General features: G+C 40.0%; 2 protein-coding genes across 6 annotated transcripts in view; one reads left to right on the top strand and one right to left on the bottom strand.

The window, feature by feature from the left end:
- Positions 1 to 5,309, top strand: part of FARP1 (FERM, ARH/RhoGEF and pleckstrin domain protein 1) — a 145,914-nt gene extending 140,605 nt beyond the window's left edge. For all 5 annotated transcript variants that reach the window (XM_069970694.1, XM_069970692.1, XM_069970695.1 and 2 more), the window contains 3 exons: positions 2,208 to 2,315; positions 2,939 to 3,090; positions 4,910 to 5,309. In XM_069970694.1, coding sequence (XP_069826795.1) covers positions 2,208 to 2,315; positions 2,939 to 3,090; positions 4,910 to 4,991 — 342 coding nt within the window. In that variant the 3' untranslated portion in view covers positions 4,992 to 5,309. The remainder of the gene's footprint in view (positions 1 to 2,207; positions 2,316 to 2,938; positions 3,091 to 4,909) is intronic.
- A 1,747-nt stretch (positions 5,310 to 7,056) lies between these two features.
- STK24 (serine/threonine kinase 24) overlaps positions 7,057 to 12,399 on the bottom strand; it is a 36,908-nt gene continuing 31,565 nt past the window's right edge. Inside the window, exons 10-11 of the mRNA XM_069970697.1 lie at positions 11,600 to 11,736; positions 7,057 to 7,703 (exon numbers count right to left, since the gene is read on the bottom strand). Coding sequence (XP_069826798.1) covers positions 7,667 to 7,703; positions 11,600 to 11,736 — 174 coding nt within the window. The 3' untranslated portion in view covers positions 7,057 to 7,666. The remainder of the gene's footprint in view (positions 7,704 to 11,599; positions 11,737 to 12,399) is intronic.

The raw sequence follows: 12,399 nt of genomic DNA on the forward strand, positions 1-12,399 counted from the left end.
GTCAACAACGGGATCCGGGACGGGACCAGGAGCGATGTGGTAAGTATGTTGACCTTTATGTCACTGTATGTCAGTTTCTGCCGGGGGCCACGGGGTGAATGGTTCCCTTTAACAATGGGAAAGGCAGAAGTGGTGCATAAATATAGAAGAAAAGACATGGAAAAAACAGGATGGGTAGGGAGAGAGGGTGATCGGGGAGGAATATTGGATGCTTAATGATGAGGAAAGATTTCCCAGATGGGCTGAAGTGCATTGGATGGCTTTTTAATAAAGCGAAGTGGTTGTGATTAGTAAGACGTAGGAAACTCTCATTAATATGAGAGGGTTCTGTACCTTGGATTGGATTGAAAGTCAAGCCAGAAATGCCAAGTAGAGATGTATTTAGAGACATCTGTAGGTGACAATTCCAATAGTCCTATATAGTGTGTGTGGGTTATTTCTTTAGAAATAAAGAGTCCATGCACCTCCTGTGCCTTAGAATGTTACCTTTTGCTAATTTTTTTAATAATATGTGCAAACATGCTGCTTGATGGCAGACTGGTAAAAAACTTTTGAAACTTTTGGCAGGTCACTAGGGCAAATTAAAAGTATATTTTTTAAAGTGACAGTGCCTAATTACCCCTGCCCCTTCATAGCAGCAGTTGGTTAGATTGTAACACTCAGAATCTTGAGCAAAACTTTTGACATGTCATAAGCATTTTGAAATTGTAGTTTAGCTTTACACTATTGTTCCAGAGTATGTGGAAAATCTACATTTTCCAGCAGGTGGCAGCAAATCCTTTTTGAAAATATAGGGGGAGATTTATTAAACATGGTGTAAAGTGAAACTGTCTCAGTTGCCCCTAGCAACCAATCAGATTCCACTTTTCATTCCTCACAGACTCTTTGGAAAATGAAAGGTGGAATCTAATTGGTTGCTAGGGGCGACTGAGCCAGTATCACTTTACACCATGTTTGATAAATCTCCCTCATGATCCTTATTTGCTGCTGTTATTATAAAAAGACAGCCGCATAAATACCACTAAATACTTCTAATACCATGTTTGATAAATCTCCACCATATTTTCAATTTAATTTGATTTGCTGAGGACTGTGAGAACAATTGACAGAGCATCAATAAGTCAAATGAAGAGTTTGTTAATGTCAAAAGTGGTTTTGTCCTCTCTTGAATCGCTTATATTGAACATGCTCCTAAGGGGGGCAAGTGTGTGTGTATATATGTGTGTATGTTTTTATGTATATATAATAGTGTGTGTGTGAAAATATATATATTTATATTTATAATATATACATAAAGTGGTGCCTTGGATTACGAGCATAATTCGTTCCGGGACTGTGCTTGTAATCCAAATCCACTCTTAAACCAAAGCAAGTTTTCCCATAAGAAATTACTGAAATGCAGACAATTGGTTCCACACCCCAAAAATAGTGAATTTATACTCTGAATAACATGTAAAACAAACAAACATTTAAAAACAGCTTAATATGTCCCATTATAAGTTACTGTACATTATAGAAATCAGCATGTGGTGTATAATATATTATAGAGTAAGTGCAGAAACCTGAAAAACAGCCGCAATTTGTAGATACAGAATGGAACTGCAGATGCCCATAATGCAGGAGCGTAGTACAACAGGCTAGAATAGAGAAGCAGGGCTGCTGTCAGAGGTCTGTGTGGTCACATGACAGCAATGGGGAGGGGGGGTGTTCAGCATGGACCAATCAAGACTAACAGAGACTGCAGGGAGCAGGAAGGAATGAGCAGGGCAGATGTGGGCACATACATGCAGCACTCTCTGTCCGGGGAGAGAGGGGTTACAGCTATGGAGAGATTACCTCCACAGTCCTGTCCTCTGATGTAAGCCCCAGCCTGAAGTGGATCTGCTATGATTTGGAAGGTGAGGGAGACTTCCTGGGTAAGAGTACAGGGCTGTAGACCCCACTGTGCATGCCACGCCCCTCCCCCACTCGCCCTCCCGCCCAGTGCAGGGAGCTCTTAAACCAAGTCACAATTTTGAAAAACTGTGAGCTCTTAAACCAAAACGCTTTTAAACCAAGTTACTCTTAAACCAAGGTACCACTGTATATACATACACACATTTTTGTCTGTAAATAAAAGATTATTATACCTTGTTTTATTTGCTTGTATGTATTTATGTTTTGTAACTTTTTGCATTGTTGTAAATGTTTTTCTACTTCATTTACAGAATCAGCTGTCAGGAAATCTGCTTAGAAAATTCAAGAACAGCAATGGATGGCAGAAGCTTTGGGTGGTGTTCACAAATTTTTGCCTATTTTTCTACAAATCCCATCAGGTAAATTTATAGCACTGCATAAATCAGCCTGTCACACTATAGGGAAAATTAAAATTACCTTGATACAGAATCCATTGTATGTTGGGATCCTCAGTTATTCTACAAAAGTAATAAATATGGCTAGATATTTCAAATGTTATTATGCACCCAGGCAGTAAAATTTTTTTTAATGCATCCAGTTTTCTTTACGCCTCCTGTAAGAACACTTTTTTTTCAGCATTTTATATGTAATAAATACCATGATTTCAATCGTTTTTAGTACAGTGTACCACTTCAAAATACTTTTTACGTCTTTATTCTCCTGATATTAAAGTCCCATAGACACCTATGGAAAAACATCAGAACAACATAGAGAAATAAAGGGAAAAAATTTGAAAACCCTATTAAAAGGGGTATCCCCATTTTAGCTTCAGCTCAGTGCTGGGAAACATGTCCCTATTCTTGGGATCAAAAGGGGATCATGGCAGTCAGACCCCAAGCAGACAGCTTATCCCCTAACCAATTGATAGGGAATAACAAGCTGAGATGGGAATACCCATTAAAGGGAATTTCACTGCATTTAAGTCTTTTCAAAACGGAACAAGGAACTGTACTATATAGTATGTGGTTTTTTTTTCTTTCAGGACAGCCACCCGTTAGCCAGTCTCCCTTTGCTTGGATACTCACTCACCATTCCCTCTGAATCCGAGAATATTCACAAGGATTATGTCTTCAAACTGCACTTCAAGTCACATGTCTACTACTTCAGGGCAGAAAATGAATACACCTTTGAAAGGTAACTGTAAAAGGACTGTGTTATTTCATAGCTGAATCAGCTTAGTGTTGTATCAGTACAGTAGTGGCTTTCTTGCTGAGGGACCACATTTTGCTTCAGTTACAACTATCCTTTTACAGGAAATTGTGGGTTTTATTAAAGTATTATATTGCCCCCATAAGTGCTTTTTTCCCTGCACTTACTACTGCATCAAAGCTTCACTTCCTGGATAACATGGTGATGTCACGACCCGACTCCCAGAGCTGTGCAGGCTGTGGCTGCTGTACAGTATGATGGCAGGGGGATGCTCAGTGTCCCTCCAGTGCCCTGTCTCTCTGTGTCCCCCTGCCATCATCCTCTCCAGCAGCCACAGACCGCACAGTTCTGGGAGTCGGGTTGTGACATCACCATGTTATCAAGGAAGTGAAGCCTTGATGCAGTAGTAAGTGCAGGAAAAAAAGCACTTTATAAGCATTTCCCGTAATAAGTGTATATTGGGCATTTGTATAACTTTTGGGGGGGCAATACAATACTTTTATTAAAAAATTTTGCTGCACTTCTTAAAGAAAATACCCACATAACTAGGCCCTCAGCCATTCTCTGTGGCTTTTCATCATTTAAGAAATTTCAACAAAAAAAAAAAATCTTGGTGTTAGTAAAAAGGTGTTTGCTCCTGTCCATGACTGTCTGGTATGGCAGTTTGTATCTGCTTAAAGATAATGTGTCATCAAAAACTGATATGTTAAATCTTTTTGATTTTTGTCCCTTATTTTATCTATTATGATCCTAATTATAAGCAGGCACTTTCTGTAGAAATCACTTTCCAGGAGTGTCCTCCATTTATTTGTATGCAGGATTCCAATGAAGGCTGATACCAGTAAAGACCATTTACGATAGCTAAGAGCTGAGCCTCCCTTCATCCTGTAGAGCATGGGTCTTAAAACTGCAGCCCTGTAGCTGTTGCAAAACTACAATTCCCATCATGCCCAGACAGCTAAAGCTTTGGCTGTCCAGGCATGATAGGAAATGTAGTAATTGCAACAGCTGGAGGGCTGCAGTTTGTAGACCCATGCTGTAGAATGACCTTTGCACAGGTTGTAGAACATGTCTAGAAACCTCTCCCATGCAAGTGAATAATTGTCTGCTCCAGACTTCTGTATCTATGTCCATAGGGCTTGCTGTAAACAATACCTCTGTTAAATGCAGCTTGGGCAAGATGGCTGCCCCCATAATACAATGTACAAATAATGAAATAAAAATATTAACAAAAGACAATAGAAACAGTAACCCAAAATCTAGGTGATGTATTAAGTTACTGAAGCTGAACTGTACTATCAGACAAAACTTAAGGCAAATATGGCACTGTTTCTTGGAAAGAAAGCAAAACAATTTTTCTAGTGTCCCTTCAAAGTAGTTCTAGCCAGAACAAGACCTGGTCCCACAGAATGTAATGTTATTCTATAGTGCTGGATCTCACAATGACTGTTGTGGACATAGAATGCTCTTCCCAATCTCCTAATGCCTTATTACAAGCAAGAGGAGCATAGACCGTGCCTACTCCTTACAGTCACTTGCATGATGAACTGAAGATAAAAGTAATTTAGAAAAATGATTGTGTACAGTGCTGCACTATAATCATTTTCCATCTTCGACTTAGCAAGTACACTAAAAGTGATTTAAAGAGACATTAACAATTTAAAATGTCAGAATAGATTGTGACATCAGACCCAGATCTGTTAGACGGTTTATAAGACCTAGCATGTTACACTCCTCTGTGTTTAGTTAAGTGTAGTGAGAGGTTGGTTGTAATCTGTAATGTCTTGATTTACTATCATTACAGGTGGATGGAAGTTATCCGAAGTGCCACAGACTGTTCCAGTCGCTCTCGACTCTTGAAGCATAAGGATTCCCATTTGTACTGAAGTCAGAACATTCCCAGCTCAAGAATGCCAACTGCTTTCCAGCAGCAATTTAATACCAGCCCTTACTGCTGTTTTCTACGGCCAGCTGCTCCATGCAGGACAAAAGACTGTCTCCTTCTCACTTTATACACCTTTGTCTGGACAGAAACCTTTTAAACTTTTTTTTAATGGTGACCCTGTTCCTGCTATGAAGAAGCCCATTATTAGCAGCTTTAGTCGGTCTCATCCTGTACAATACTGTTTGACTTTTGTGTGCCAACATTAAAACCTGTTGTCTTTAGTATAGTGGCAAATGATTAAAGTTTTATTTGTATCCCCGGTTTTTACAGTTGCTATTGAATTTGAACATGTGTGCGTACATACAAATGAGAGGTCAATGTTTTTCTAGTGTTTTTTAAGTTATAAAGCTTTTTCAATGCAATATTCATGCAGTGTAGTTGTTTTCATAAACGTTTACATACATACAAAGCACTTTAACCACCTTCATTGTAGATAATAAGCAACAAAAACTATAGTTATTAATTTTACATAGTAGATATAGACTGCGGGTAGCTGTGGTCTTTTTCCACTATATTTTGGTTTGTTTTTTTTACACCAGACAGTCTCATTTTTTTTTATTGCGTTTTGGTTACAAACTTTGCTGTACTATAATTAGATCTTTTCTTGTCATGGAAAAGCATTACAGTAAAATATTTGCCAAAAAATCTGTTGTGGTTTCTTGGTGCTGTGCAGTTACCAGTCATGGAGGTGCTGAGAGTGTGAGGATGCACCAAGTTTGTTCAATTGTAAATTCAATGTGAAGCACTGTCTTTTAATTCAATTAGCAGTTTAATATACATGTACATATGTTAATTTAGTGGATTTGCTGCAGCTCAGCTCCTTTTTACTTCAAAAGGAGCTGCAGTAACAAATTATGGTCATTACACAGTGAATGGAGCCATCTACATCAGGCCCCATTCACAGAGCACTAACAAGCAGGTGTCAGCAACCTGCCACTCAGATATTGATGACATATCCTGAGGATAGGCCATCAATCTGTGTAACTAAAAACCCCTTTCATTAGAGTAGTGTATGGCCTTTAGTTCATCTGTAAGTATTTTAGCAATGGTAGGAATAGATACAGGCAGAATGAAGACTAGAAACCCTATTTTCAAACTAAAGACTTTTCTCCTATCTGCTGGTACAGGGCTCCAGACTAAAAAAATTTACCTAGGAGCCATTGGCTCCTAACCTGAAAAATTTAGGCGCCAAATAGAATATTTGTTCGCCAACATTTTAAAACATGTAAAATTAATGTTATGTTAAATGGGACTTACTGTGTGCAGAGGCCACGGCAGCATCCTCCTCCTTTAGATTCTTTCTTTTCTTAGTTTGAAAAGGTTCAACATGGAAACTTGCAACTTGACAACCATATACCCCCCCCTGCTGCCGGGACCGATGACATATAGCCCCTGTGGCAATGTATATGGGAAGTGGTACTGTGCAGTGTATATACATACAGACACTGAGGGAAGTGGTACTGTGCAGTCTATACATACACCCCCCCCCCTCGCACCCCACACGCACTGACTACCGCACCTGGCCACCATCACAACAGACACACTACCAATCCCCCGCCCAGGCGGCGGTCCCCCCACACACATTACTGGCCAGCCACCACCCCTGCCGTCCCTCCGGTTGTACTCACCCACAATCTAAGCTTGGTGCCGCTGGGGTGAACTTGAAGAACCGCCGGGTGAGGAGAGGCGCTGGAGGAGTGTGGCGCCTCTGCGGCCGTCCATCCAATGAATGATGGACGTGCTGGATGACGTCACTGGAGAAGCGTGTCCCCAGTGTGCAGGGACACGCTTCGGTGCAGCGTGCGGAAGGCGGTCATTGTCCTTAAAGAGACAGCGCGCCGCTGCCAGTCGCAATGGTCGCCATCTGGAGCCCTGTGGTATCCATGCATATAGCAAAAGATAGTGCTGTAATGACAGGATTAGTGACCAGTTAGGACTAGCAATGGAGATTTGAAGTGTCTTGGAATAACAGAAACAAGTAAGGCCATAAATAAAAAATAAAGACATTTTGACAGTACCCATCTTTAGTCTTTTTATAACAAATTTACATTCAAAGCTTTAGCAAACATTAGCAATACTGTGTTTTTTTACATTGCAAAATCTGTAAAGAAATACATTGGCTTCATGTAGCATTTACCTCTCAAAGTAACAGAAGTAGAAAAGAACGTCACCTTCCATGTAATTTACTATATACAGGTAACATTAGGTTAAAATGTAAGCACAGTCTATTAAATAAGTCATCCAGTAACATTATCTACAGAGGCGCTCTCCTGCAGACACAATAATATGCTCTGGGCATGCTCAAGGAGTTTCTGTAAAAATGATGCTATATACATCTCTATACACACACACAACCTCAGTGCAGCTTTTAACCACCTCCCAGAGGAGCTGCCTGCTAAGAGTGAGATACCTGAGTATTCAAAATATTTTCTTTATCACAGTACTTATTATACATTTGTAATATCTGCTCTGTGATTACAAAAAATAAAATCAAACTATAGCTTTTAGTGAGCGGTCAGTGGAGTCACTGATCATTAAAGCTACATCCACATTCTGTCATTCTACAGAAGAACCTGGAGATGGAGAGGAAAAGTTTATCTGCCAGAAAATACATTCTCAGTGTGTTGACGTGTCAGCTCCATTAACAGAGTATCTGGGGATAAAAGAACAGAAACAAGTCACATTAATCACAACCTGAAAATCCAATTATGTACATTAAGGGGTCATGCACATGGTCTGCTTATATATAACCATAATGGACCCATGTGCTTCCACTTGTACACATAGGCACATGGAAGGATTTGTGATTAGATATAATGGAGCTATTCCCCCTATGCTTCTCCAATACAGTGTCCCTTAGGGCACCATAAACCCAAATGTGTGCCTCAGCAACAAAGGAAGCAAGCATTGATTAGCAGGAGTTGACATGTTCTTCACCATATCAATACTAAAAGCAGTTTATACATTCAGGTAGCATTTCAGATGACAATCACTACTCTTTTTTTTTTTTTTGCTATAGTTTCTATTAGGACCCATTTTGACACTCCAGCCCAACTCTGGACCCTGATAATCATTAGAAGCGACAAATCAGTGCTCCAAATGGTCTTAGCAGACACAGGATTAAATTTAAACTGCATAGGAATGGGACAGGGGATGAAGGTAAGAGATTTCCTTTCATCCTCAGTGCCCCATGCATAATAGGGAGCTCTTAGCGCTAGATTCATCTAGTGGGCGTTTCCACAGAGATTTATCTGACAGATTTTTGAAGCCAAAGCCAGGAATGGATTTGGAAAGAGGAGATTCCAGTCTTTCCTTTATGATCCGTTCCCTGTTTCTAGTCTGTTCCTGGCTTTGGCTTCAAAGATCTGTCAGATAAATCTGTCTGTGTAAACGCACCATTGCCTACTGATACTTCTCCTGCAGGGCCAGAGAAAGAGAGCTGTGCATGTGCGCAAAACAGCTGTAGTCTAAGCACCTTTAATAGAATGGAATAAAAGTATTTCTACAAGCAAGTCAGTGAGTGCTGCCCTTCTTTCATGTATGCTTTATTTTATCAGAGCTGAAAACTGAGCTATGATTGGTTGTTACAGGCAGTTTACACGCTGGTAAATTTAGGCCAATCTTTATAGAGGCTAGAAGACCCTAACCTAATATTTTGTATTTGTAATGTGTTCCATTTAAAAGGAAATGCATCTTTAATAAAAATAAAAAAAAATAAAAAAAGTGAACAGTGTTGTTGGATTTTTTCCCTTACATCATCATGAAAAAGCCTTGAGGCGATGTTCACACACAGTAAAGCAAAATAAGACTGCCAAATAGGTAGAAAATATGGCTGTATTTTTTATCTGATCATGTCAATGGAAGACTATGGAAAACAGACTGACAATTTTTCATAGACTTTAATGTAGCACATAATAAAATTCAAAATACAGCTGTTTGATACCAATTTGACTGTTATATTTGCTTTTTATTTTACAGAATGTGAAAATAACCTAAGTCCCAGTGTTTGTTAAGACCTTTTGAGCCTCACAAAACTTCTTATTCAGCAGTCATCACTATCACAAGCAGGATTACAACTCAAATTCAGAAAGAAATATAGATTACATATGGATCTTTTTATGTTCCATATTGTGTCTGCACTTGTTTTGTTTTGTCATAGTGAATAACTATGATTTTCAGCTATTTTTGTAATGTAAAAAATACAGAAAACCACAAATATACATGTGAACGATTTAATAAAAAAAAAAACAATGCACTGACATCTATGGACTAAAAACTGATCTGTTGGGACATGTTGCATATTAATGGGCATAAAAAAGGAACTGTACAGGCACCATTTTCCATTTTTCCCAATGAAAAACATCCAGAATTAATATGGAATGCACACCTAAGGCTGCATGTACACACTACTGAGCAAACCCCCCCCCCCCCCCCCCCCCCCCCCAAAAACAGCACTCCCAAGTAGTGAAACTATGTGTTAATGCAATGATTATACAAATGATTACAATATAAGGATAACTTTACTGGGGAAACTTTACAATTGTTTCCATATAGTATCCTGTGGCACATGCCCACAGATATAGGAGCTTGACCTGTAGATCTTGCACACGTTTAGGTTGCTGAAGCTAGCCCACCATAAATGCTGACCACCAGGCAGGCCGAGAAGGTGGTGCAAACTGGCAAACACAGTCTCCATAATGGTATGTTTACACAGAGATTTATCTGACAGATTTTTTTTAAGCCAAAGCCAGAAATGGATTTGAAAAGAGTAGAAATATCAGTCTTTCCTTTATGACCTTTATGTCAGATAATCTGTGTGTAAATCCACCCTAAACCCTTGCTGTGTGCGGGTGAGCATTATCCTGCCAAGAGGCAACACGTGGCCGCAGGATGTCCTGCACATATCACTGAGCTGTTACTGCACCTTGTATGACTGCTCGGGGGTGACTGACTGTCTTATGTCATGGCTCCCCAGATCATCACAACAGCAGTTGGTGTAGGGTGTTGCTTCACAGCAAAGGCAGCATTGAATCGCTCACCACAGAACATGTGATGGGGACAGTGAGACAAAATTTTCCTCTATTAAGAGCCTGCAAATAGTCCGTGCAGAAACAGGTGTGTAATGAATGTGTCCCCTGTTTACGGATGGTGGACAAAATAACAGGTAGCTTCTCATGCTTGTCGGCAGATTAAAAGGGGTTATCCAGCGAATATCTTTTTTTTTTTTCAAATCAACTGGTGTCAGAAAGTTATATAGAGTTGTAATTTACTTCTATTTAAAAAATTCTTCCCATACTTATCAGCTGTTGTATGTCCTGCAGGAAATGTTGTTTTCTTTCCAGCCTGACACAGTGCTCTCTGCTAACACCTCTGTCTGAGACAGGAACTATCCAGAACAGTAAAGGTTTTCTATGGGAATTTGCTGCTGCTCTGAACAGTTTCTGTCTTGAACAGAGATGTTAGCAGAAAAAAGAAAACAACATTTACTGCAAGACATACAGCAGCTGATAGGTATGGGAAGACTGGAGATTTTTAAATAGAAGCAAATTACAAATCTATATATCTTTCTGTAACCAATTGTTTTGAAAGAAAGATTGTCGCTGGATAACCCCTTTAAATTATCCTTTCTACTTGTGGTCTGTCTGGGCTGTCCACTTTGTTTCCAACACCTCATAACAGCTTGGTCAATACCACCATAAGCTGGGCAAAATGTCTAAGTGTGCCGTCAAGGAACACTGAACAGTCACCAAGAGGTGCACTATTAAAAATGGCCTCTGAGAGCCCTTTATATGGGGAGGCATTTTTTTTGCCCTCTTGTGTAAGATCATGGGGAAGATTTATCAAACATGAAGTGAAACTGGTTCAGTTGCCCCTAGCAACCAATCAGATTCCACCTTTCATTCCTCACAGACTCTTTGGAAAATGAAAGGTGGAATCTGATTGGTTGCTAGGGGCAACTAAGCCAGTTTTACTTTACACCATCTTTGATAAATCTCCCCCTTGCAAGTGTCTAATCAGAAATCAGTAATCATTTACAAATCTGCCTGAAACATAACTGCATACATAACGGAGTTTTGCAGCAATCAGACTTTTTTTTGTTTATGCCCTTTTAGAGTATATAGACATCATAGAGGGGGATGCCCTTAAAAGTTTAATAGCATCTTGTGGAAACCATTATGCCAGTGTGAACAGAGTTCTAAGCATGTGCATTTATAGTTAAAGGGAGTATCTGGGAAGCAGGAAAAATATTACCTTACCATTCTCCATTTCCGCCTCAGTGTTGCTTTGGAATTTACCTTGTCTTTGACGTTTTGAGGATGGATATTTTGATCATTGCATTCCATTGGGCATGGTTTCATCCACATGCAAGGATCATGATACAATAACTGCTACCACTGTCTCAGAATGTATACTTCCAAGATGACACCAAGGTGGAAATGGAGTGTTGGGAAAGGCAATACTTTTTCTGCTTTCTGTATAACAACCTGAAGTTTGTGCTCCTGTACCTAAAATATTATTATCTTGTACAATTAGACTATAGGGTATTACCTTTGAAGGCGCATTACAAGCTGTGACACCATTGAGTCAGTGATGCCTGGACAGGCTTCCTCGGCTAAGTAAATTGCCTCTCGCAGTTCCTCTATAGATCCTACATTGCCTCCGCTGGCTTGGCTTCTCTCTTTCAACTGACAAAAAAAATGCTAGAATTACCAGAATTATTCCACAACATATTGTTTCACTCAACCATCCCCAAATGTGGGTTTCAGTCTATTGTCAATCTTAATGGCTACTATTAAAGTTGCATTTTACATTCACTCTTTGTGTTGCACCGTTAACCTTAAAGCGGACATACCATCAGGTAAATTGCTTTAGGTTTTTTACATGAATGGATCAGCGCCGGTGTAAGGATGCCAGTGCCGCAGTCCTTTTTTTGAACCGTTGCTCGGTTCCCGCACACGGCATCAGTCTATTCCCAAACTGAGCATAAAGCACTGGAGGTGGACCCACTGGCCCCCAGTGTGATGAAACTCACAACCTCCCCCCACTCCTGTGACACATCTCCCTGATCCCCCATCACTTCCATTCCCAACGCTCCGCTCTTCCTATGATGTGTTGACCCTGTAAGAAATTCAGCCAGTCACTGGCTGACTGGATATCTCCAGCAGGGTCGACACATAAAGGATGGGGGGGGGAGCAGTGGGAATCTGAAGCCATTAGAACAGCAGAAGGGTGGGGAGAGGAGTATGCTTTGTTTTGGATTTTCGGATTACACCGAGGCATGCTTATTTGTTGCCACATTTATGTAGTATCTGCAGATAGAAATAGGCTTATTCTTTCTGTTCAGTAAT

Source organism: Dendropsophus ebraccatus, chromosome 5 (assembly GCF_027789765.1).
Source record: "Dendropsophus ebraccatus isolate aDenEbr1 chromosome 5, aDenEbr1.pat, whole genome shotgun sequence".
Lineage (NCBI taxonomy): Eukaryota > Metazoa > Chordata > Amphibia > Anura > Hylidae > Dendropsophus > Dendropsophus ebraccatus.